The sequence below is a fragment of the Malus sylvestris genome, chromosome 2 (assembly GCF_916048215.2).
Source record: "Malus sylvestris chromosome 2, drMalSylv7.2, whole genome shotgun sequence".
Taxonomy (NCBI): domain Eukaryota; kingdom Viridiplantae; phylum Streptophyta; class Magnoliopsida; order Rosales; family Rosaceae; genus Malus; species Malus sylvestris.
The window spans coordinates 30,619,436-30,645,733 of record NC_062261.1 but is presented as its reverse complement, the minus strand read 5'-3'; the positions used below and the strand labels follow the sequence as shown (position 1 = coordinate 30,645,733).

Below are 26,298 nucleotides of genomic sequence, written 5' to 3'. Positions count from 1 at the left end.
CACAAACTCACAAATTGACTCTCACCAAATTGCCACACGAATGAGCCACACAAAATACACTAACCCTGAGGTCCTATTTATAGTGCATAAGACTTAGGTTACAATAAGAATCTTAATAGGAAGTAAATCCAAATCCTAATCAAATAGGTAATTAACAAAATCTCTCCACCAAGGAAACCAACTAAGAGGTCAAAATCCAAACCCAAATACGACACCAAAACCAAATAGGTAACACAATTTTTTTTGCATCATCCTAATTTTGAGCCGTAAAACCCAACAGGTGGTCAACTAAGAATTTGAATGGATTGGAAGCCTCTTCACCGCAAAGCCTTTCACTAGCAGGGGCTGCTAGTAGAGCCTCATGTTCTACTTCGTCATTGGATGTTTTGAAGTATGAAGTATCGTGGGCTTGGTTAACGTAGTTAAAAGCCGCATGGCAAGATTAGCACGGCTGGGAGCTGTGGTGCAAAATTGGCATAACTGTGAGCCATGGTGACAAATCAAGGGTGGCTGAGTGTTGTGGAGCAGGTAGGCACGGCTTTGAGCGTGGAGCTGGGGTGAGCTTGTGTGCATCAGGAGGAATTGGACCATTAGGTCTGCGGTGCTCTATTACTGGTGATGTGATGCTCAAGCATTGAATCGTGTGGAGTGATGAAAATAAGATTTGGCCCTGGTTCTTGGTGGTTGGGTTAGTGTGCCATTCTGGAACCCATTTGCCCTCGACACGCCATTAGGCTGAGTTGATGCGTATGTTAAAATAGAAGTAATATTTGTATCCGCCAGTGTATGTAGGATGGTTCTGTCTGCTCAATCTTGTCAATAAAAGGTGACCCGTTTATGTTGGTCGTGTATCGTTTAAGCGCCTTGTCAGTAGCTTCATTGCGTTGGAAATCGCACAATCGTTATGTCAGAAGCCTCTCAACTTCTTTCTAAATTTACCTATATTGGGGCAGTGAAGCTTCTGGCTACCCCCAGTCGTAACCTGTTAGTCTAGGTTGCTCATCGTTGTGCTCAGCTAGTCTATGTCGTGGCTACATTGCATATGGTACGTTCTTGGCAGGCGAGCTAGTTACTTACAGGTGGCCGATTGAATTTGAGCCAGATTAATTGACTGCTTATCTTCGTCTTCTGTGCTGCTTACTCCAATATGAGGTGGAAAATGCTCTTTGCGAGCCTAGCCGCGAATGAACACTTCGTCTAGCAGGTTGTCCATGTTAATTATAAGAGTATGGTCCCAACCGTGAATGTATGCTCGTCCGTAGGCCTAACCAGGAGTGCACGCTCATCCGCGCGCTAAGATGAGAGTATATGCTTTCTTGAGGACCTAGACGGGAGTGTACACTGCCAGAATGCTCGGTTCGTGGCTAGTCGAGCGGCTGCTTGTTGGGACGCTGCTGGAGAGAATCGTCGTCTATACTTGTCCTGCTTCGGGACACATCGTCTGGGGCATACTGCATCTTTGTGCGTTGCAAAAGCTGATTCACTAAGGTCGTCTACTGCGCAAAAGTGCATGTCAACTCTATGACTTGTCAAGACAAGTGTTGTTCGCCATTTGGGATGGAAGATCTTAAATGGTATGCGTCTCCTTGAGTAATGGAAGTGCAATGGACTCCAAGTGCGAGATTTGTGTTGAGATATGTCAAATCTGTAGAAAATCGGGGTGAAAATACCCCCGATTCAATCGTCAGTCCAGAAATCTGAAGATGGGATGATTGAACTGGCCTTCGACTGGTCGGGATCACTAGGTGGACCTTGCGAGCAAGTTGGGCCGCGGAAGTGGGCCAAGTCATGTGCGGGGTGTGTAACTTTATTCGTACTTCAACGCCTTGCGGTTGACAACCTTCAATGCTACTTACTCAACTTAGGGTTAGTTTGAATAGTGGGTGTGGTGCGATTTAGCCTGCTTGGCATTAGGCCAAGGGTGCATTGGCCCCGCCAGTGTTGTGTTGCTCCATTTGCCGCAGTCGCAGCTGCTTGGGCCTTGCTTTAGGCCTCAGCTACTATGGCAACGTCGTGGGCCTACTAGATCTAGGTTACCTAGCGCTGGGTTGACTACCTTGTGACACAGGCTTGGGCTCATTACTGCAAGATGGCATCTGTTGTTGCTTCGTGGCCTTGCTGCCATGGAGTTGTCCCACTCCCCACTGCAACATGGGTTGCCTTGGCTATGGTGGTGGTGGTACTCCGTGGTGGCCAAGTTACTCATTTTGCCACTACGTTGAGCTTCGTGGATCGTCGTGGTGGGGCTACATCGCAATTTCCATCATTTGATCTGGATCTTTGAACGTAGGAAGTTTCGTTCGTCGTGGTTTCTAAATTTCTAGCCATTGTATTTCTCTCCTACGTCTATTCAAAGATTTAAAAAATTCTAGGAATAAGAACGTATGAAAAATTTACTTATGAATGAGAAATGTGAAACTTTGAATGCGAGAGTCTTCTTCGAGCTTGTGAATCAAACTCTCAATGAAAACACCAATTTGTGGATCCAAATTTCCACCATCTTCGTCTTTGACGAAAATGCACCTGCAAAATAATAATACCTAAGACTAAGGCCAAAAGCCTTATGCGCCCACGATGAATGGGAGGGGGGATTTGGCCTAAGAATCTCCAATGCCAAAGTTAGAATTCTGAAAGAATGTGTTTAGGAGTTTGTGGGTAGCAAATGGCTTCCTTATTAGTGGAATAATAGGGCTATTTATAGGGAGTGGCCGACCCATAGGGTGAGGAGTGACCGGCCCATAGGGTGAGGAGTGGCCGGCCATACATGGTGGTAATTGAAGAATAATTACAAGATATTTTGTGAAATAATATCTTGCAATTAACATGACAATGATCCCTAAATTAAATAGGAAGTTTTGGGAGTTACCTTTTGAATAAAATCAAAAAGGGATTGATGAGGAGTGATGAGAGGGATTTGAATAAATACCATATTGATCACCTTTGACTCTTCCATGATTGAGCCGTTATTGTCCGTTGCATGCACGTGGGAATCATGATGTGCTTCGAGGATAATTTTGTCATTCTTGTCCAAAAATCCGTGTGTCACCTCCACGATTTTTGAGATTATTTTTTGCTCCACAACATCTATACATCTATAACAAGGAACTAACACCAAAATCCATAAAAATAAAAATAAAAATCCAAAAAAAAAGTTACTGATCCAACCAATACACAGCTCAATTGGAAGAAAAAAAAAACAAACATATGACCATCAGAAAATAAAAATAACTAGCAAAATTCACAATTGGCCTAAAGAGTATACCCGCAAAGCTAAAATAATTCAAGAAAGAAAAGAGTAGGCTTTGACCTAGAACAAAGCAAAAAATGATGCACGAGTTGAAAATCCCGTCGAAGATTGGAGAGTTAACAGAGCGAACGATGCAGTCCTAAACCCTTATTACGTTTTATCATGAAATTTGGCGCTCTAATCGTAAAGTTTGGTGGTCGCAAGATTTCCCCACAATGCATTTGTGATTCTCAACGTTGTTGGAATTGTGAAATTACACTTATTTTGACGAAATTAAAATTGGATCTTCATCCCCAATTTCCACTTTTTTCCGGTACAATTTGCCTTTGCTATCGCTACAAGTTGCCGAACAAGGGAAAATTGCTTTCCCAATTCTAGATTTTCGAGTTTAAATGAAATTCCGAGTTTTTTTTTTTACCATAACCAAATGGATAAATTGCAAATTCTAAAGGGATTTTGGCATAGTGATGAAAAAATGGATCACAAAAAATTATACACATAAGATATTAGATACGCACTACATGAGCATTACAACAAGCATGCAAGAGAGATTTGCGTTTCTGCGAATGGGTATTTGAAAGGAGTTAATAGTAAGTACATTGGTGTGTCAGCATCTAGAAATATACATATACATTTTACTTAATACTATAAAATAGGTAAGGAAATTAGCTTAAGATTTTATCCCACTGCATATGAAGTTCCTAAGTCTTTCCTTTGGGTCTACTTGGATAAATTTTGTCATGACACTGTCCATCTTTTCTAGTTATCAAAAATCGTACCGTGCACGTCTAAGTCCACCAATCAGATACATTTATTAGCAACAACTTGTTTTCCGTGATATCATGTTAGAAGGCCAAAGGAGAAGCAACTTGTTCTGTTGTTCACTAACATCAACATCAATATTCATCTTCATCTTCATTTCTCAACAAACTCACATCAATTGGAAGCCCTACCACTTAGAAACTTAGACTTCTTTCATTGTCATATATAGTTATGTAGAAATTTCATATCATATTCCAATTGGAAAACTTGCACTCTCGTTCCCCATAAAGACTTGAAATTGTAAATACAATACTATGAGTTTTCTTCTAATCAAGTATTGTGCAATGACCACTACTTTGAAAATGAGGCTTTCTTGCTTTTTTCTAAAACACTTTTAACTTTTTTTTTTCTAGCTTTTAATGAATGTCTCATCTCTTTTCAAGGTCTTTTTTTTTCGTATTCACGACGCATCAATCAACATCCACATCCTCTTCAATAAATGGTTGATTTTTTCAAAGAAAACTACTATTTCTCTCTCCTTATGTAAAGTCATATTTATTTTTGTCTTTTAATAAACATGATTGCATTAGAGGAAGAAAAATGACGTGTCAAACTCACAATCCCTTTTCAAATCGTTGAAATTTCATTCGTTCAACTTTTGTGCCCCATGCTCATTTTCCATGGAAATTTAATAAAAGAAGAATAATCATTCGTTCAACTTTTGTGTTCCATGCTCATTTTTCATGGAAATTTAATAAAAGAAGAATAATCCTTTGGACAATCGTTACAACACACATAATTCCAAAATTTTGGATAGAAACTGATATGAGAGTTTTCATTCTTGGACTATTGAGTACCCAACATCCACGTCCACTTCAATGACTGAATCTCTCAATATTACGTTTTGTTTTGCTTTGTTCAAGATTCATTATTTTCATCTAATTAAAATTCGAAGAAAATTTGGCCGACTGTGAAAAGATTCAGTCTCTCAATATTATGAAAAGTTTAGGTTTTTAGTATTTTTGAATTTTAAATTTTAAAATTTTAAAATTTTCGATTTTTTTTGAATTTTTTCAATGTCCACATGCATGCCGCATCGTGGGTCAGCGAAGGTTCTCACAAAAAATCTAACGGATGTATAAAAGTGCCCCACAATTCACATAAAATCTAACAGATGTATAAAAGTGTCTCACAATTCCCACCTTAGATATGACACTGGATGAGAAAAATTCAATGTATGAAATGTTGAAAAGCAAAAAACTTCAGAGTAGTAAACTTAATCCTGGTTTTTGTTTAGCTTAACTTTTAATAAAAAGTAGGTATGAAAAAAGATTGGAACATTTTAAGTGTTTGATAAACATTTCAAATCAGTTTTTTTTCTTTCAAAATTATGGGTAAAAAAAACTGAAAACCCAAAGCTGGAAAAAGCAGCTTATTTCGAAGAAACACGGATAAACAGTAACCAATAAACTTTCCAATTTTCCAATCCTGCCCTTCTTTCTCTTTGTCGTCAGGCTCACCACTCTCGCATAAACCGGTCTCAGAGCAGATCGGAAAGAAGGCCTCTTTCCCCCAGCAGATTTCGAAGGGGAATGGGATCGTCTTCATTGACAATTAATTTCGCGTGGTGATTGATGTTGGAAGAAATCTGCGACAGCTATTCGTTTTGCTATTCGTTTGGCATAGTGATGAAAAAATGGATCACAAAAAGTAAGATATATATATAAGATATAGGATACGCACTACATAAGCATTACAACAAGCATGCAAGAGAGCTTTGCGTTTCTGCAAATGGGTATTTGAAAGAAGTTAATATTAAGTAAATTGGTGTGTCTAGAAATATGCATATACATTTTACTTAATGCCTATAAGATAGGTAAGGAAATTAGCTTAAGATTTTATCCCACTGCATATGAAGTTCCTAAGTCATTCCTTTGGGTCTACTTGGATAAATTTTGTCATGACACTGCCCATCTTCTCTAGTTATCAAAAATCGTACCGCGCACGTCTAAGTCCACCAATCAGATACATTTATTAGTAACAACTTGTTTTCTGTGATATCATGTTAGAAGGCCAAAGGAGAAGCAACTTGTTCTGTTGTTCACTAATTTCTCAACAAACTCACATCAATTGGAAGCCCTTCCATTTAGAAACTTAGACTTCTTTCATTGTCATATATAGTTATGTAGAAATTTCATATCATATTCCAATTGGAAAACTTGCTCTCTCGTTCCCCATAAAGACTTGAAATTGTAAATACAATACTATGAGTTTTCTTCTAATCAAGTATTGTGCAATGACCACAACTTTGAAAATGAGGCTTTCTTGCTTTTTTTCTAAAACACTTTTAACTTTTTTTTCTTCTAGCTTTTAATGAATGTCTCAACTCCTTTCAAGGTCCTTTTTTTCGTATTCACGACGCATCAATCAACATCCACATCCTCTTCAATAAATGGTTGATTTTTTCAAAGAAAACTACTCCTTCTCTCTCCTTATGTAAAGTCATATTTATTTTTGTCTTTTAATAAACATGATTGCATTAGAGGAAGAAAAATGACATGTCAAACTCACAATCCCTTTTCAAATCGTTGAAATTTCATTCGTTCAACTTTTGTGCCCCATGCTCATTTTCCATGGAAATTTAATAAAAGAAGAATAATCATTCGTTCAACTTTTGTGCTCCATGCTCATTTTTCATGGAAATTTAATAAAAGAAGAATAATCCTTTGGACAATCGTTGCAACACACATAATTCCAAAATTTTGGATAGAAACTGATATGAGAGTTTTCATTCTTGGACTATTGAGTACCCAACATCCACGTCCACTTCAATGACTGAATCTCTCAATATTACGTTTTGTTTTGCTTTGTTCAAGATTCATTATTTCATCTAATTAAAATTTGAAGAAAATTTGGCTGACTGTGAAAAGATTCAGTCTTTCAATATTATGAAAAGTTTAGGTTTTTAGTATTTTTGAATTTTAAATTTTAAAATTTTAAAATTTTTTGAATTTTTTGAATTTTTTTAATGTCCACATGCATGCCGCATCGTGGGTCAGCGAAGGTTCTCACAAAAAATTTAACGGATGTATAAAAGTGCCACGCAATTCACATAAAATCTAACGGATGTATAAAAGTGTCCCACAATTCCCACCTTAGATATGACACTGGATGAGAAAAATTCAATGTATGAAATGTTGAAAAGCAAGAAACTTCAGAGTAGTAAACTTAATCTTGATTTTTGTTTAGCTTAACTTTTAATAAAAAGTAGGTATGAAAAAAGATTGGAACATTTTAAGTGTTTGATAAACATTTAAAATCAGTTTTTTTTCTTTCAAAATTATGGGTTAAAAAACACTGAAAACCCAAAGCTGGAAAAAGCAGCTTATTTCGAAGAAACACGGATAAACAGTAACCAATAAATGAACTTTCCAATTTTCCAATCCTGCCCTTATTTCTCTCTGTCGTCAGGCTCACCACTCTCTCGCATAAACCGGTCTCAGAGCAGATCTGAAAGAAGGTCTCTTTCCCCAGCAGATTTCGAAGGGGAATGGGATCGTCTTCATTGACAATTAATTTCGCGTAGTGATTGATGTTGGAAGAAATCTGCGACAGCTATTCGTTTTGCTATTGTCGGAACCTTGGATGAAATGGCAGAGTCTGTGATGGTTTTTCCGTTAGATTTCGCAGTAGCCGCCATGGCTGAGCTTGCAACAGGTTATCACGCCTCAATAGTGTTTGAAATCAAAGCAAAATTAGTAAATTAGTGTTGATTTTACACTGTAAACAAAAACCCAGAAGAGAATTGATAAAAAAAAAGAAAAAAAAACCCAAAAAGAGGAAGAGAGAAAAATATTACATCTTTGAAGTGGGTTTTTAGTTTTTGGAATTGTGAGGTTCTTGAAATGATATAATCAGCCATTTTTTGAAATTATTGGATTCTGGGGTGGGTTTAGGAGAGGGTTTGATTTTGGACTGGGATTAAATGGGTGGGTGGCTGCATCTGTTCGACTGGTGAGATGGGGGTGGCTCTCGTGTTTTGGGTTGATTGAATGAATAATGGCAGTGGTAGGTGAATGGGTGAAAAATGGCGGTTTGGGAAGCTGAGAGTGGGTTGTCGGGATGACATGTAGTAGTGGCTGGGTTCAAGTTGGTCGGAGAAGATGGAGGTGGGTGGGTTCTTCGGTTTAATCGCACATCCAGTATTATACCCTCAAATTATTTTACACAGAAAAAGATCATCGTCGGATTTTTTTCTGAGGATCCGAAGGATTTCATGATCGTGACCGTTGATTGTATGTGTTCAGTTTTTATTATGTATTATTTATACTTAATTTTAGGAATTTCATTTGAATGATTAATATTAGGTGTTTTTTTATATAAAATAAGAATTTCAAAATCTATCTCTGAAGAACAATTTTTTTGTTAATTACAGTGTCCCTCGTCAATGTGAGAGAGAGAGAGAGAGAGAGAGAGAGAGTGAGTGACCGTGTCAAACACCAAGGCCGACTTTTCTCTATAGGACACCATTGACCGACTTTTCCCTAGGATATTTGCCGGGCTTACTGCAACTTTAAGCGAAGCGCTTTAACCCCTCCCATATTATATAACTCCTTGGTGTTCAAGCTATAGTACCCTCTCTCTCTCTCTCTCTCTCTCTCTCTCTCTCTCTCAGATCAATGGAAATTAGTGGAAGCAGGTCCTTCACCTTAAGTTTAGCCTTTCTTCTTCTTTGCTTTTGCAGTGAAACTTGTAACGCTGACAACAGTAGTGCCAAGTCCTGCACTTCATCCTGCGGCCATATCCACAACATAAGCCATCCTTTTCGACTGAACGATGATCCAAAGTACTGTGGCGACGTAAGGTATACTCTGTACTGTGAGAGCAACATTACAGTACTAGACCTACCTTATTTCGGAAAGTACCATGTCCAGGCAATCAACTACACTTCCAAAACAATTCGACTCGTAGATTTTGGCCTTCAGAGCAACAACTGCTCTTCCATGTCTCAAAATATTCCGCCCACCAACGAGGACATCAATTCTCCATATTGGCCCACCTATGACATCAATTCTCTATCTATATATTACTTGAAGTGTTCGAATCCATCGAATTCTTCTCTGTACGTGGACACTGCTCCATGCTTGAATAATACTTCTTCTTCTTCTTCGAGTCAACCAAAAACGTATAGCTATGTCATGGTCGCTGACTATGTCGGGGGCAGGTTGGAAGCATGGGATTTGGATGAGGGTTGCAGTGTAGAGTGGATGAGTTTGGCTGCCGGCTACGTTGAAGACTACAGCAACTTCTCTTATAAAGACATACACAATGCCCTCATGTATGGCTTTGAGCTTCGTTTCGGGGAAGATAGATGCCCAGGACAGTGGACTGCGGTTGATGTGTCTACATGTTTTCCTCACACCATTTCAGGTGCGTCAATTCTCGACTAAATTAATAACTTTTGTAATCGGAAATATAATTGCCTTGTCAAACTAGGAACATATAACAAACATTCAAGCAAGAATAAAACCCTTGTTAATTGTTCGGGTTCACGCACTGACTAAATTAGTCTAGGTATATCCTAATTCTGCAATCCATTATATGAGACTTAAAGGTATCAACATGTCACTTTGTGGTATTCCACTAAACTAGTAGGTAGGTGGCCTCATGTTTGACTCGCATAAATGACGAGTTTGTCATTATTGATGACCCATTGTGTGATTTAATTTAAACTATAAAATGTGCCCGCACTTCGTTGCCGGGGATGAATGTATTATTCACAACAGGAATGAATAATTTCCACAAAAAGTGGGCAAAATGGTGGTAGGAACAGAATCACATTCTCAAATGTAGCGACTCAGATAACATATATTTGAGCTAAGTGAATCCAACAAAATCACCAATCCACATACGCATCTTCAAATAATTTAAATAAGCAAGTGATAAGTGATATCGGCTGGTAAGATCAGCTTGGTTTTCATTTTGATTTAATTCAGCCGACATCAAGAGCCATATACAATTTAACAGGATGAAGACATATACAGTAGCCTTCCCAGTAGAGCTATATATAATAGGGAATTGTTATTGGCACTCCAAAATTCTCATTTTGCCCTTCAAACTTTCCATAATTAAAAAGAAAAATACACTTGTCGCGAGTGTAGAATGAGTTTTTTAGAGTGCTAATAACAGTTTCTTATATAGTATCTTATAAATAAATGAATCACAAATGATACTATAGTTGTTAAAAAATCCCATTACTCAAAACTCCAATTCCCTCCCATTACTGAAAGCTCCAATTCCATCAAAACCGAGATGGTAAAAGTACAAACTGGCTAGTTTCCACCAAAAAAAAAAGTACAAACTGGTTACAAAAATATGTTTTGTCCCATCCAATTGACGATAAGCAAAACAAATTACGAAAAGCAAAGTAATCAAACAGCCAAAAAATTAGAATGAAATCCTAAAACATTCTCATATTTGATAAAGTCAGCATCTACCTCATGTTCAGCTAACCCATTAAGAAAAACGATAAAGGTCATTGGGAATGAAAAGTCGTTTATTCATAATTGATGAGACCTTATAAATCTGATTTGGCAAACGGCTCCTCAGCTCTTCATGGTTGTAAATCTCTCCATTCACCTTCATGATTTTCAAAACAAACATCATATCAGTAATTGAAAATTGAAAATTTTATCTCTTTTTTCAAATATTCAATAAATTAAACCACAAAATTAAAAAATATATGACACGACCTTGTAAGCAACAGAAGAGATGAAGCGGTGAGTGAGAAAAAAGTGGTAAGCGAGAGAAGCGGTGAGAGTGCATCCAGGAAGAATGTAAACAGAAGGCAAAAATTGAAGGCAAAACTGAATTCCTCTTGACTACCTATTTAGTGAGTTCTTGGCCCTATTTAGAGAGTTCCTGGAATGAAATGAAGCCAACTCTGCAACAAAGAAACAAACGAAAAAGTCAGAATCCAGAAATCCAAGTTTAACTCAATCAAATATAATAACCAATGAAAGTTGCAAACTGCAAATTCTCGCAATGTAGACAAAGAAACTTGTTTCTCAAAGACATAATTGGTCTCTCTTTGTGAATACAACATTTGGAAAACCAAACAATAATTAATAAAATAGAAAATTGAAGTACGTGGCAAGTTTTTCTTTTTATACAAACCGTCATCTCCACTTGCTTTAAGTAAGGAGGAAGTGTGTGAACCACCTTTCATCACCCTTTATTCAAAACATCACAACACCTGCACTTATATAAAGGAAAAAAGAAATGAACAAAAATAAAATTATACTACAATCCAATTATATGAAGGCCAAACTCTTGAGTTGGGGCTGGTGGCCGTCGACCACATCATCAACTCCATTTGAGAGAACAGGGTTTGTTTGGCTCTTTTGTCCAATTATTTACACTAACCATATCTAAATAAAGAAGGAAAACACCTATGTTGCTCCCTTCTTGTGATCCAAATTTGAAGACGGCCGATGGGGAATGGCAGTTATAAGTGTCATCCTCTTTGTTTCTCCTATCCCTGCATTGTCAACCAAAACAACATCAAAACAATCCAATGTAATGCTCACAAAATTTGAGCTCCAAACAAAGTCACAGGTCAGCAATCACCTAATTGATCATAACACCATTCGCAAATATGAAAAACATAAACAATTAAGTCAGCAACATAATATGCCATCCCTTTCATACAAACACAGATTGCAATTCATATATGCCACATTATTCACAAACAATTACAAATCAATAAACAATTAAATCATCATCATGAATTACAGTGTAATATCAACACCATCAATTAGAAAAGACAGAGCTACATGGGAATAAACATACAGAGAGAAACTACTTCAGATCCTTCCCAAAAGCAATCTTCTGCAGGATAACAAAAGAGTAGTTGATCTCTGATCTAATTGTAGACGCAATCTGCAATAACCAACTTCTATGGAATTTGAACTAGTGAAATGTGGGGTGGAGATCTGAATGTAACAAATTGGTGTTAAGTAAATAATTCCAAACATATGAAATTTAGATCATCACACCCGAACGCAAACAGAACAATTAAATAAAGAATCGAAGGCATCCACAATCTAATTAGACAAATAAGCAGTGTTCTAAAAAACGGCCTAGGCGGCCGCCTAGGCGCTAGGCGGAGGGTGGCCAAGGCGTTTTTGTGCAAAACGGTGGGAAAAAACGGCTGGGCTCTAGGCGGTGGCTAAGCGGCACCTAGGCGGGCTAGGAGGCGCCTAGGCAGGCTAGGCGGCTGGCGGAGCTAGGCGGTTTTCTTTTTGTTTTTTTGTTTTTAAGTTCCCGTGCCTTGCAGCTACCCTAATTTCAGAAACTAAGTCTCTTCGTCTCTTCTTCCTCAACTGCAGTGCACTCACCTGCTGCAACTTCAAGAGGTTTCCTGGGTCATCGACTCATCGTCGTCGATCGTCACTCCCAATTTCCAGAGTCTCCACTCTCCACTTGCTCTCGCATCTCGATTCTTCATAACTTGGCTGCGACTTCAAGTCGAGGAGCTCGTCGATTACGAAGAGAGAGAGAGAGAGATTACCGGAGAATTTCTGTAACTCATCTCTGTGAAGATGAGGGAATAGAGAGTGAGAAGAGGGAGAAAGAGATGAACAATGAAACATTTCAATATTTGATGGCGATGAATGGGATCTCAGATTCTCAAATCCAAGGAAAAGTTGGTAGTTCTAATTATCAAAACCATGGATGTTGATGGTTTTAATTATCAAAACCACCCAAGGTGATGGACGGGTGATGTGAAAAGGTGAGGTGCTAATGGGTTTAATAATGAAGACCACACACACATGTCCACCATAAACCCTAGCAGGAAATTTTGACTAAGCATTGGTGTATCCGATACAGCAAGAATCTCCAGATTTGCACACATGTCGTGCATCCGAGTAGGGTGCTCCTTAGGATTCTAAAATAAAGACTAAAATATGCTCTATTTCTGAGTGTGCTTTTAGAAACCCTACGCCCCTCTCCCAATGCTATTTATATTTTTAAAAGTTTGGGATATATATATATATATATATATATATATATATATATATATATATATATGTTATAAAAATTATTTAGATAATATTTTTTTTTCCTAGACAAATATATTATATATGTACATAAAACATTCACTATGTATGTTCTTCTATAAGAAATAACATATTAGTTAATAATTATTTACATTTGATATAGTAAATTTAATTAATTCATAAAATATATAAGAAATTTACCTAAATCCGCCTAGGCCGCCTAGGCGCCCGCCTAGATCCCGCCTAGCCGCCTAGCCGCTAGGCGCTAGCCCACCGCCCAACTAACGCCTAGCGTTTTTTAGAACCTTGCAAATAAGTGAACTTTCCCATGCCAAAATCCGAAAGGCCAACGGAAATCTCTCATTACAGCACAGAAGACAAAACTTAAAAGACAAAACTTAGAGAACAAAACTTAAAAGACAAAACTTAAAGAACAAAACTTAAAAGACAAACTTAAAGGACAAAACTTAAAACTAATCAAAATTAGGTGAACCAATTGAAGAGAACATAACCCTTGTAACCAATCTGGAAAAGATGCTTTTAAATCCCAGAACAAAAAAATTATGAGTTTTCAAAACATTTAGGATTAAACAGAAAATATAACTAAAAATGCCAACTTTCTCAAAAAACTACCAACTACTTTAACAAATTTCCATCACCCAACACTGAAAAATGAGAATCACGAAGCAACGAAGAACGGAAAACGCTAGAACTGAAACATTAAAAACAACACATACCCATTTCAAAGACCAAAAATCCTGCAAGGACAAAAAAAATCCCAGAAAATCAGTACATTAGTACTCCCTGCAAAACCCCAACAACAACAACAACAACAACAAAGCCTTTTCCCACTAAGTGGGGTCGGCTATATGAATCCTAGAACGTCATTGCGCTCGGTTTTGTGTCATGTCCTCCATTAGATCCAAGTACTCTAAGTCTTTTCTTAGAGTCTCTTCCAAAGGTTTTCTAAGTCTTCCTCTACCCCTTCGGCCCTGAACCTCTGTCCAGTAGTCACATCTTCGAACCGGAGCGTCAGTAGGCCTTCTTTGCACATGTCCAAATCACCGGAACCGATTTTCTCTCATCTTTCCTTCAATTTCGGCTACTCCTACTTTACCTCGGATATACTCATTCCCAATCTTATCCTTTCTCGTGTGCCCACACATCCCACGAAGCATCCTCATCTCCGCCACACCCATTTTTGTGTACGTATTGATGCTTCACCGCCCAACATTCTGTGCCATACAACATCGCTGGCCTTATTGTCGTCCTATAAAATTTTCCCTTGAGCTTCAGTGACCTATGACGGTCACACAACACGTCGGATGCACTCTTACACTTCATCTATCCAGCTTGTATTCTATGGTTGAGATCTCCATCTAATTCTCCGTTCTCTTGCACGATAGATCTTAGGTAGCGAAAACGGTCGCTTTTTGTGATCTTCGCTAGATTGCTCCGGTCATTAGTATGGATAAGTATATAAATGGATAGAGATAGGAAAGCAAACACAAGATGTACGTGGTTCACCCAGATTGGCTACGTCCACGGAATAGAGGAGTTCTCATTAATTGTGAAGGGTTTACACAAGTACATAGGTTCAAGCTCTCCTTTAGTGAGTACAAGTGAATGATTTAGTACAAATGACATTAGGAAATATTGTGGGAGAATGATCTCGTAATCACGAAACTTCTAAGTATCAGAGTGTGGTATCGTCTTGACGTGCCTTATCTGTCTCATAGGTAGATGGGGCATCTTCTCTGGAAGTACTCTTCCTCCATCCAGGGGTAGTATCTTTAACTGGTGGAGATGCACAAGGTAATGTATCAATTTCACTTGAAGCTTACTTGTAGTTTCAGGCTTGGTCAAGCGCGATACAAACCATGTAGTAGGAGTCCCCCAAATCGCCGAGCTAGGGGATCTGCTGAAAGAGGTGACAGACAAGGTAAGCAATCATAGCTCCAGCTGATTGTTCACAATCTCCCTATCTTGCAGGCAGCATGAAGGATAAAGAGAAGAAAATGAGAAGAGATGATATGTGATACTTTTGCTTTTGAAGAAGTAACTTTCCACAAGCTTATTCTTGAACTGAGCTGGAGAAATTTCTGGTTTCCTCCAGAGTATAAGGCCGACTGAAGAATTTGAGGGTCAAAACAAGTCCATCAAATCTAGAGTACGTTCGACCCTACTGATATGGGATACTTTTGCTTTGACAGAGTAATGGATGTATCGGCACGTGTGCTGTTACGCTTGTCTCCACATGCTTCCTTATATCCTTCTCCCTTGCCCTATCTGTTCCTCAGGCAGATGCGGTATCTTCCCTGGAAGCATAAGATGTTGAAGATGAGTACTCGAGAACAATGTCAGGTAAGTAATCAGGTAAGGGGTTCCAGGCAGTCAGTTCCTGGCTGGAAGCTTGATTCCAAGTACTGACTGATTGCTCTCTTTCTTCTTGTCTTGCAGGTAAGAACAAGGCCAAAGAAAAAGACAAGGAAAAAGCATGATATGGGATACTCTTGCTTTTAACCCTGATGATATGAGATATTCTTGCTCTAGTATAGCTTGTTTGCAGAGGTATTATCGGGGGGAAAGAAAGCTGAATATTTCGAAAGGCTTCGTTGGGAGTGCCCTCTCAGATATGAGGAAGAGTTGAGCATTTTTGCAGGTCTGCCTATCCGTTGGGGATGGAGGTCGACATATATAGGAGTCTCCTTAACAACAAGTAGTAATGCTATTCCTTTACCCTACTTGGTCATAGCACGGTAGTGGAAGCTGCCAGCTTCACATGTTTTAACGTTGTCAGAGCACTTTGAAAAAGTGGTCTGTGGTAGCTGGAAAGCTAATGTTGCGAGTGAAGATTACAGATAGCTTTATCCAAGGAGATCCGGCTCTTGAAATTGGGAAAGTGTTGCCTCTTCGGTTTTCGAACAAGCAATCCTATCGGGGATCTGGCTCTCGAGATTCGGAGAACGGTGCCTCTTCGATTTTTGAGAAAGCAATCATGCTGGGGGTCTGGCTCTCGAGATTCGGAGAGCGATGTCTCTTCGATTTTTGAGAAAGTAGTCATGTTGGGAGTGGCTCTCGAGATTCGGAGGGCGGTGCTTCTTCGATTTTGGAGCAAGCAATCTTGTTGGGAGTGTTTTCTCGAATGTGAGTAAAGGTTGGGCATGTTTGCTAGTCTACCTTGCCACGAAGCACAGAGGTTGACACACAGGGACTTTCAAATTATCCAGCAATGGTACTGTTTCTTTACCCTCTTCGATTTTTGAGAAAGTAGTCATGTTGGGAGTCTGGCTCTCGAGATTCGAAGGACGGTGCCTCTTCGATTTTGGAGCAAGCAATCTTGTTGGGAGTGTTTTCTCGAATGTGAGTAAAGGTTGGGCATGTTTGATAGTCTACCTTGCCACGAAGCACAGAGGTTGACACACAGGGACTTTCCAATTATCCAGCAGTGGTACTGTTCCTTTACCCTTGTGGGTAATAATATGGTAGTTCGACCATCAAAATTTATGTGTCTAAACTTTGTTAGTGTTGTTTCTTTGCTATTCTTTTACCCTTCTTGATCAGAGCGATGTAGTGGGAGCTGCAAACTTCACGTGTTCAACTTTGGCAGAGAACTTTGGAAAAGTTATATGTGGTACCCATGAGCTACTGTTGCGTGTGGGAAGTGGGTGATTGAACAGTAAGACTCATGTGCTTTCTACTTCACCAGAAGTCTTCGACCGAATCCCCATAATTTTCGCAAAGCTGAGTGTGTGTGTGACAGGTACTGACAAGGCTGGAAAAGTAGGTGCCTCTTCGATTTCTGAGATCGGCCCTCGTGGTCTCTGAGCAGCCCAACTTTTGAGCGCCTCTTCGATTTCTGAGATCGGCCTTCGTGGTCTTTGCGCAGCCCAGCTTTTGAGAAAGCAAACGCCTCTTCGATTTCTGAGATCGACCCTCGTGGTATCTGAGCAGCCTTGCTTTTGAGAAAGCAAACGCCTCTTCGATTTCTGAGCAGGCGCCTCTTCGATTTCTGAAGCTCCGTTGAGTGCAGATTTTTATAGGGGCTGACATTAAGTTCCAAAGCACACTTGAATCTCCACCAGTAGAAGCTCCATTCTTACACTTCTAAGATCTTGATTTGTCCGACCTCTTCTCTCTTCAACACATTTGAAAATGTCTGGCCCCTCCGACCGTCGTTTTGACTTGAACCTTGTTGAAGAGGAAGCCCCGCCTTCTCCAGACAACATATGGCGCCCATCCTTCGTCTCCCCTACTGGTCCTCTTACCGTTGGGGATTCCGTGATGAAGAATGATATGACCGCTGCGGTGGTGGCCAGGAACCTTCTCACTCCCAAAGATAACAGACTACTTTCCAAACGGTCTGATGAGTTAGCTGTTAAGGATTCTCTGGCTCTCAGTGTTCAGTGTGCAGGTTCTGTGTCTAATATGGCCCAACACCTATTTGCTCGAACCCGCCAAGTTGAATCATTGGCGGCTGAAGTGATGAGTCTCAAACAGGAGATTAGAGGGCTCAAGCATGAGAATAAACAGTTGCACCGGCTCGCACATGACTATGCTACAAACATGAAGAGGAAGCTTGACCAGATGAAGGAATCTGATGGTCAGGTTTTACTTGATCATCAGAGATTTGTGGGTTTGTTCCAAAGGCATTTATTGCCTTCGTCTTCTGGGGCTGTACCGCGTAATGAAGCACCAAATGATCAACCTCTTATGCCTCCTCCTTCTAGGGTTCTGTCCAGTACTGAGGCTCCGAATGATCCCCCTCCGGTGCCTTCTCTTTCTGGGGCTCTACCGACTGCTGAGACTTCTCCTAAGCAACCTTTGTGAAGGCTCCCTCTTGTTTGTTTATTTTGACTTATGTATATGTACATATTTGTAGCTTATCGATGATATCAATAAATAAGCTTTCCTTCATTTCAACGTATTGTGTTAAATACATCAAAGCCTTCTTCGCTAAGTTCTTTGAATTTTCTTTTGTTGAAGCTTTGTGAGTGGAGCATGTAGGTTGGGGTAGTGTTCCCTTAATTTCCTGAGTGAGGAAAACTTCTCGGCTGGAGACTTGGAAAATCCAAGTCACTGAGTGGGATCGGCTATATGAATCTTAGAACGCCATTATGCTCGGTCCTGTGTCATGTCCTTCGTTAGATCCAGGTACTCTAAGTCTTTCTTAGAGTCTCTTCCAAAGTTTTTCTAGGTCTTCCTCTACCCCTTCGGCCCTGAACCTCTGTCCAGTAGTCACATCTTCTAATCGGAGCGTCAGTAGGCCTTCTTGGCACATGTCCAAACCACCGTCACCGATTTTCTCTCATCTTTCCTACAATTTCGGCTACTCCTACTTTACCCCGGATATCCTCATTCCTAATCTTATCCTTTCTCGTGTGCCCACACATCCAACGAAGCATCTTCATCTCCGCTACACCCATTTTGTGTACGTGTTGATGCTTCACCGCCCAACATTCTGTGCCATACAGCATCGCCGGCCTTATTGCCGTCCTATAAAATTTTCCCTTGAGCTTCAGTGGCATACGGCGGTCACACAACACGCCGGATGCACTCTTCCACTTCATCCATCCAGCTTGTATTCTATGGTTGAGATCTCCATCTAATTCTCCGTTCTTTTGCAAGATAGATCCTAGGTAACGAAAACGGTCGCTCTTTGGTATTTCTTGATCTCCGATCCTCACCCCTAACTCGTTTTGGCCTCCATTTGCACTGAACTTGCACTCCATATATTTTGTCTTTGATCGGCTTAGGCGAAGACCTTTAGATTCCAACACTTCTCTCCAAAGGTTAAGCTTTGCATTTACCCATTCCTGTGTTTCATCTATCAACACTATATCGTCTGCGAAAAGCATACACCAAGGAATATCATCTTGAATATGTCTTGTTAACTCATCCATTACCAACGCAAAAAGGTAGGGACTTAAGGATGAGCCTTGGTGTAATCCTACAGTTATGGGAAAACTTTCAGTTTGTCCTTCATGAGTTCTTACAGCAGTCTTTGCTCATTCATACATATCATTTATAGCTTGGATATATGCTACTCGTACTCCTTTCTTCTCTAAATCCTCCAAAGAATGTCTATTGGGACCCTATCATACGAATTTCTCCAAATCTATAAAAACCATGTGTAAATCCTTTTTCCCATCTCTATATCTTTCCACCAATCTTCGTAAGAGATAGATTGCCTCCATGGTTAAGCGCCTTGGCATGAACCCAAATTGGTTGTCCGAAACCCGTGTCTCTTGCCTCAATCTATGCTCAATGACTCTCTCCCAGAGCTTCATTGTATGACTCATTAGCTTAATACCCCTATAGTTCATGCAATTTTGTACGTCGCCCTTATTCTTGTAGATAGGCACCAAAGTGCTCGTTCGCCACTCATTTGGCATCTTCTTCGTTTTCAAAATCCTATTGAAAAGGTCAGTGAGCCATGTTATACATGTCTCTCCCAAAACTTTCCACACTTCGATTGGTACATCGTCTGGGCCTATTGCTTTTCTATGTTTCATCTTCTTCAAAGCTACAATCACTTCTTCCTTCCGGATTCGACGATAAAAAGAGTAGTTTCTACACTCTTCTGAGTTACTCAACTCCCCTAAAGAAGCACTCCTTCCATGTCCTTCATTGAAAAGATTATGAAAATAACCTCTCCATCTGTCTTTAACCGCGTTCTCTGTAGCAAGAACATTTCCATCCTCATCCTTGATGCACCTCACTTGGTTTAGGTCCCTTGTCTTCTTTTCCCTTGCTCTAGCTAGTTTATAGATATCCAACTCTCCTTCTTTGGTATCTAGTCGTTTATACATATCGTCGTAAGCCGCTAACTTAGCTTCTCTCACAGCTTGCTTCGCTTTTCTATACCTTTCACCATTTTCATCAGTTCTATCCTTGTATAAGGCTTTACAACATTCCTTCTTAGCCTTCACCTTTGTTTGTACCTCCTCATTCCACCACTAAGATTCTTTTTGGTGTGGGGCAAAGCCTTTTGACTCTCCTAATACCTCTTTTGCTACTTTTCAGATACAACTAGCCATTGAATCCCACATTTGGCTAGCTTCCCCATCTCTATCCCACACACTGGATGATTACTTTCTCTTTGAAAATGGCTTGTTTTTCTTCTTTTAGATTCCACCATCTAGTCCTTGGGCACTTCCAAGTCTTGTTCTTTTGTCTCACTCTTTTGATATGTACATCAATCACCAACAAGCGATGTTGATTAGCCACGCTCTCTCCTGGTATAACTTTGCAATCCTTACAAGTTATACGATCCCCTTTCCTCATTAGAAGAAAATCTATTTGTGTTTTTGACGACCCACTCTTGTAGGTGATCACATGTTCTTCTCTCTTCTTAAAGAATGTGTTGGCTAAGAAGAGATCATATGCCATTGCAAAATCCAAGATAGCTTCCCCATCCTCGTTTCTCATTAGAAGAAAATCTATTTGTGTTTTTGACAACCCACTCTTGTAGGTGATCACATGTTCTTCTTTCTTCTTAAAGAAGGTGTTGGCTAAAAAGAGATCATATGCCATTGCAAAATCCAAGATAGCTTCCCCATCCTCATTTCTCTCCCCAAAACCATGGCCACCATGAAAACCTCCATAGTTGCCTGTCTCTCTGCCCACGTGTCCATTTAAATCTCCTCCTATAAATAACTTCTCCGTCTGAGCAATTCCTTACACCAAGTCTCCAAGGTCTTCCCAAAATTTCTCCTTCGAACTCGTATCCAACCCTACTTGAGGTGCGTACGCACTAACCACATTGATAAGTTCTTGTCCTATTACAATCTTGATTGCCATGATTCTATCTCCTACCCTCTTGACATCTACAACATCTTGTGTCAAGGTCTTGTCCACGATGATGCCAACACCGTTTCTCGTTCTATTTGTGCCCGAATACCAAAGTTTAAACCCTGAGTTTTCTAGATCAATTGCCTTACTACCAACCCACTTAGTTTCTTGTAGGCACATAATATTTATCCTTCTCCTCACCATAACTTCCACTACTTCCATAGATTTTCCCGTTAAGGTTCCTATATTCCACGTTCCTAAACGCATTTTGCTTTCTTGAACTCTACCCTTCTGTCCTAGCTTCTTCACCCTCCCCCGTCTAATAGGATCAAAGTACTTCTTTTGTGTGTCCCGTGTAAAGTTGATAGGAGCATATGCTCCCAAACAACTTTGAGTGGAGTCGTTCGAAAAGAAGTTCCTATGCCCCCCTTGCTCATTTAACACTGCATCCGGGTGCCGATGGAGATACAGCGACCCTTGCTCACTTATCACTGTGCTCGGGCCACACAGCGCGCCACTTACGGGTGACGCCCTAGCTTTAGCGCAATTTTATTCTGAATTCATTTTCATAAGGATTCGACGTGATCATGGAGTGCCGACTGTCGACTACCTGACGCCCTCCCCCTCCTCCTTTATCCGGGCTTGGGATCGGCAATGTAAGTACATAGGCGGAGTTCTCCCTGCAAAACCCCAAAATCAGAAAATTAGAAAAAGAACCCAAATCAGTGGCATGGTCCTCGTTTCTCCATTAATCTGTAGCTAATGACCTAATGAAAAAGAACCCAAAACAGACTGCTTAAATTATGGTAAGTGCTTATAAAGCTCATGAATAACTTTCAGAGCCTGCATAGAAATGGCATAGTGATATCGTAGATAATAACAGGCAATAAAACTATGCACAGTATAACCTAAATCCGATATGTTGCATTCCACACACACATATAGATATATCTACATATACATAGATGACCCACAGAGATTAACACCATGCGGATGTGTGCGCGGGCACAAACATAAAATATACATGCATACTTAATTTTAGACAATAATACCTCACAACATAAGTTGCAATTTGGGACTATTTGGTTGACTCAAAAGAAATTGATGGGTTAGAAAAAGCACAAAAAAATACAGAGACGGATGTTTTTATGTCATTCATCTCTTATGTCGACAAAACACACACACCTGTGTTTTAATGCTCCTCCAATACTCAATGAGAAGGCACCAGGCAAGAAGAAGGTCAAGGCTGGAAAGAAGCTTCCAAAGAGAACAATCTATAAAGCAGACCACAAAAATTAGACAAAACCCAAAAACCAAACAGTAGAAAAATCTCTAAAATGAAGAAAAAAAAAACTAAACTGCAAATACTCAAGCCTTTGCGTTCACAGCTGTTGGATAGACGCAAAGACTGAAGGGAAGTCAATTTGGCCATCATCTCACGTGATGGGAATTCTAATTTCTTGCAATCTGTTATGCTCAGTGATGTCAGCGTGGTGGGCAGACCATTTGTAAGGAACGACAAGGGTGAGGAACATTTATATAAAGTCAAACTTTGAAGACGATTGCTGTTGTGCACCATTTGCGCCAACAACTCTTTCCCACCACATTATCAATATCAAGCTTCTGAAGCGACGGCAGCGTCTCCGTCGACTCTAGTAACAATGAGAGACCCGGGCATCCATTTATTGTCAGTTTTTCAAGAGATCCTCGTAAGGATTCCACGTTCAGGGTATTACTGGCCCTGTTTTTATGTAGAACCTCACACTTGTTCACATGAAGTGTTTTCAAGGAGGGAAGATGAGTGGGCAAGTTTCCTCTCAGCTTCGGACATTCGTATAACCCCAGCTCCTTAAGATGAGGAAAGTCTGGACTTTCACATCCACTTGGACTAGGCTGCTATAGCTCCCGAAACTTTAGCTTCTCTAAACATTGAAATGGTTGATTTCCCCCGTACAACTCAACACCAACACTCTTAACAACTTTCATCCCTTCTACGTATAGCTCTTTCAGAGCAGGTAGCTGACCAACTGGTGGCAATGAACTGCAATTACCACAGTCACTGAGAAGCATCACTAGATCGGGGCCATAAAACTGGCTGCTAACCAACACAAAAAAAAAAGATACGCTTGAGTTGTTAATCAAATCAACACACACAAAAAATTAACAACGCGAGAAACAACAGCAAGCATACCAGCAGCAGCGGGCAGGCACATCCTGTCACACATTCGCACATTGAAATTGAATGCACTTTCATATGTGTTGTCATAAGGATGCAAATTAATTGCTGCATCTCGTGTTTTATTAATTTTTATTCTATAAAAAAATACAAATCACATACATACTCCAAAAACCAAAAAGAGAATGCTGGAAAGGAGAAATTAGAAATCATATTGAAGAGCCTTCCAACGCACGTTAATAATCTAATTAATTAATGTGATTTGAGAAACAAACCCCTTTTCAGGCATGACTGATCAGATCCTGCTCTTGCATTGCTGGTTCTACACAATGCCCAATACACAAAATCCCAAAAAAAATAAAATTAATACATCGTCCATACAAAATCAACCAACAAATAAAAAAATCATATTTTCAATCACTTTCTCATCCAAATAGAACACAGACTGAAAAACGATTAATCACCTGTATGGGGGAACAAGCTGCTGATACCCTTCATGGCCAAAGCCGACACAATCTCCTATAATTTCCTCATACTTCGTTTTTCTTTGACAATTTACAAATGCAAAATTTGGATGCTGCAGCGGAAGATCATGCTACAAATTCAAACACAAAATTCAACATTCACAATGCAAAAATGCAAACTAAACACAAAATCAATGCTTTCAAAGTCGTATGGCATATTGGCTTATCACAATTGTTTAGTGTAAATTTACCCACATATTATATATGGATAAATTTAAGTAAAAAAATAAATGATAACTAAATCATACACTGGTAGTCTCCGAATTCCCCCAGCAAGCAAACCGCTGATGGGTTCCCTTGAAAGCTTAGTTAGTGAACGGGCCCACCTGCACACTCACTTCAGAAATTTTAACCATTCATTTGAATGAAGACAAATTATCAGTAAAACCCCACCCCGAATCCCCGCGCTCAATTCCATGCGAAAATCCCATGGTGTGAAATTATTAACCACGATTCATCGAACCGCGGAACAAATAAAAATCCAGAAACTAAAAGCAACAATGCAGTAAACCCAGATAAAAACAACGACTAAGGACGCTCAAAAAATCAAACTGGGAAATCATGAGGGCAACGAAGAACTCACCGAAATCGAATCGTATGGAGAGAAAGAACCACCGGGAGATGAGTAAAGCGGAAAGCCAAGGAGGGAGGAAATTGAATTGTAGGTTTCGAATTTTTCGTTCAGGGGAAAGGGGGAGGAAATTGAATTGTACCCAACAGGTTTTACGGAACAAATCTGAAGGAGGAACCGAAAATCAGCCCCCCCATCCCTCCCTCCCTCACTATTTCTCTCTCTGACCATCCCTCAAATCCCCCGATCCCTCCCTTTTATTTATCTCTCTGTAATCTCCCCTCACATCCCTCACCGAATCTCTCTCTGTGACCATCCATCAAATCCTCCCATCCCTTCCTTTTCTGTCTGTAATTTCCCCCATCACTCCCTTTCTCTCTGTGCAATGGGCATGGCTCCCATCGGCCTCCGTCTGCGAATGTCGCCCCCACCCCTTGAACAAAACTACCCTCTTAACTTTTAATAATACCCTCCAATTCAGCCACATATTTGATGGCAGTGGTGTAAATAAAGTAAACTCAAGGGTCATGTATAGGAGGGCACCTAAACCCTATGCACAAAATTACCCTCCTAACTTTTAACAAATTACCCTCCAACCCAACCCAAATCTGATAGCTTTGTTGTAAATAACGTGAAATTGAGTAGCATTTGTTTACTGTAGCAATGTACAGACCAATTCCCCTCCAACTTTAGAATAGATAAATTTGTTTAATATATTTATAATTTTGTGTCAACTCCTCCAATCCAAAACCTAATTAGATCAAATATATACGGACATATATTCTACATTTATGTATACTAATACCATAAAAAGTAGGTAAATTAATTTTGTTACAAATTTAAAAAGTAGGCACATTAATTTTTAGGGATCTTTTGATATAGGCGCCTCAGTTTTGAATTTTCTAGATCAAACATCCATGCCTTTTAATGATTTGATTAAACTTTTTTTTATCATAATTTTGGTGCTATATGCCCATTATATTGTAACAAATTTCCTATAATCTAGCCTTTTGATTACACTCTCCTCCATTAGAGATAATTGTAAAAAAAAAAGTTGGTTAGATTCAATTTATTTTCACAATAATGCTACAATTTAGCAATAATTATCTACGATTTAAGATATTTTTTTTTCCAAAATAGTTTAAAATATTTTTAAATCCCCCAAAATCAAACGTACCAAAATGAGTTTTTCTTTTAGTACGTTAAGAGAAAATAGGATTGAGAATACTATAAACGTACCAATACAAAATGTGTTCAAAATAAAACGTACCAAAATAAAAATAATGTACCAATATTAACAATATGTATCAAATCAAACGTACCAATTAATGATTTTAGTAAATTCAAACGTACCCGCAGATAATATATACGTAATGTATTGTACCTAATAATAATTCGTCAACAACTATACTTAAAAAACAGCAAAAAAAATATAATTTCACAAAAACATTGAAAAAAATACACAGAGCTTATATGTTGATCACCAACTATTTGAAAAAGAAAAAACCATTTGGAAAAAAAATAATATCAAATGTTTGCATACCCAAAAAAAAAAAAACTGTGATCGAAAAAACATATTTGGAAGAAGGGAAAATATAGTTTCATTACTAATATCTCCACTAAATAAGGAAAAGTGCATTGTGCAGATAAAAGGATAAATTCAAAAATTATTTTAATTTAAAAAAATAGAGGTAACTATTGGTCAAAGCACTTTAATCAAATTTTAAAAAAGTACAAATGTTTAATCTAAATGATATATAAAAACTGTAGGGGATTCTAATTTTCCCTAATTTTTATGTAATTATACAGTAGGTAAATTATTTTCATAAAATTAAACAATAATATTGTTTTCAAAAAATTAATTTTCATAGTAGGTAAATTTTTTCATGTAATTATAGTAGGTAAATTATCTTCATAAAATTAAACAATAGATATTGCTTTCAAAAAATTAATTTTCATAGTAGGTAAACTATTTTCATGTAATTATCCTGTAGGTATAAAATTAAACAATAGATATTGTTTTCATAAAATTAATTTTCATATTAGGTTAATTATTTTCATAAAATTAAACAATAGATATTGTTGAAAATAAACACTAAATTAGGTATATTCAAATTGAAATTTGTTGCCGAAATTAAAAAAAAATCCAAATTCATTCCTCC

The 26,298-nt window shown here is 38.9% G+C and overlaps 2 protein-coding genes across 24 annotated transcripts in view; one reads left to right on the top strand and one right to left on the bottom strand.

The window, feature by feature from the left end:
• Positions 1-8,581: 8,581 nt before the first annotated feature.
• Positions 8,582-26,298, top strand: part of LOC126612193 (rust resistance kinase Lr10-like) — a 103,100-nt gene continuing 85,383 nt past the window's right edge. For both annotated transcript variants that reach the window (XM_050280556.1, XM_050280547.1), the window contains exon 1: positions 8,582-9,439. In XM_050280556.1, the coding sequence (XP_050136513.1) occupies positions 8,689-9,439 (751 nt within the window). In that variant the 5' untranslated portion in view covers positions 8,582-8,688. The remainder of the gene's footprint in view (positions 9,440-26,298) is intronic.
• LOC126612375 (uncharacterized) lies at positions 10,375-24,664 on the bottom strand. 22 transcript variants are annotated; one of them, XR_007619072.1, is made up of 10 exons: positions 24,149-24,285; positions 23,814-23,891; positions 23,506-23,636; positions 23,057-23,363; positions 22,051-22,960; positions 11,861-21,545; positions 11,435-11,549; positions 11,159-11,264; positions 10,762-10,952; positions 10,375-10,648 (listed from the first exon to the last, which is right to left on the bottom strand). XR_007619072.1 is itself a non-coding variant. In XM_050280790.1 (7 exons), the coding sequence occupies exons 1-4, from the start codon at positions 24,365-24,367 to the stop codon at positions 11,461-11,463; spliced, it is 486 nt and encodes a 161-aa protein (XP_050136747.1). In that variant the 5' UTR covers positions 24,368-24,664; the 3' UTR covers positions 10,375-10,648; positions 10,762-10,952; positions 11,186-11,264; positions 11,435-11,460. The 22 variants fall into 22 exon arrangements, 4 of the variants coding, with proteins under 4 accessions (XP_050136747.1, XP_050136737.1, XP_050136742.1 ...); XR_007619065.1 differs by having other exon boundaries at positions 10,762-11,264; positions 11,861-11,899; positions 13,809-21,545; XR_007619059.1 differs by having other exon boundaries at positions 10,762-11,264.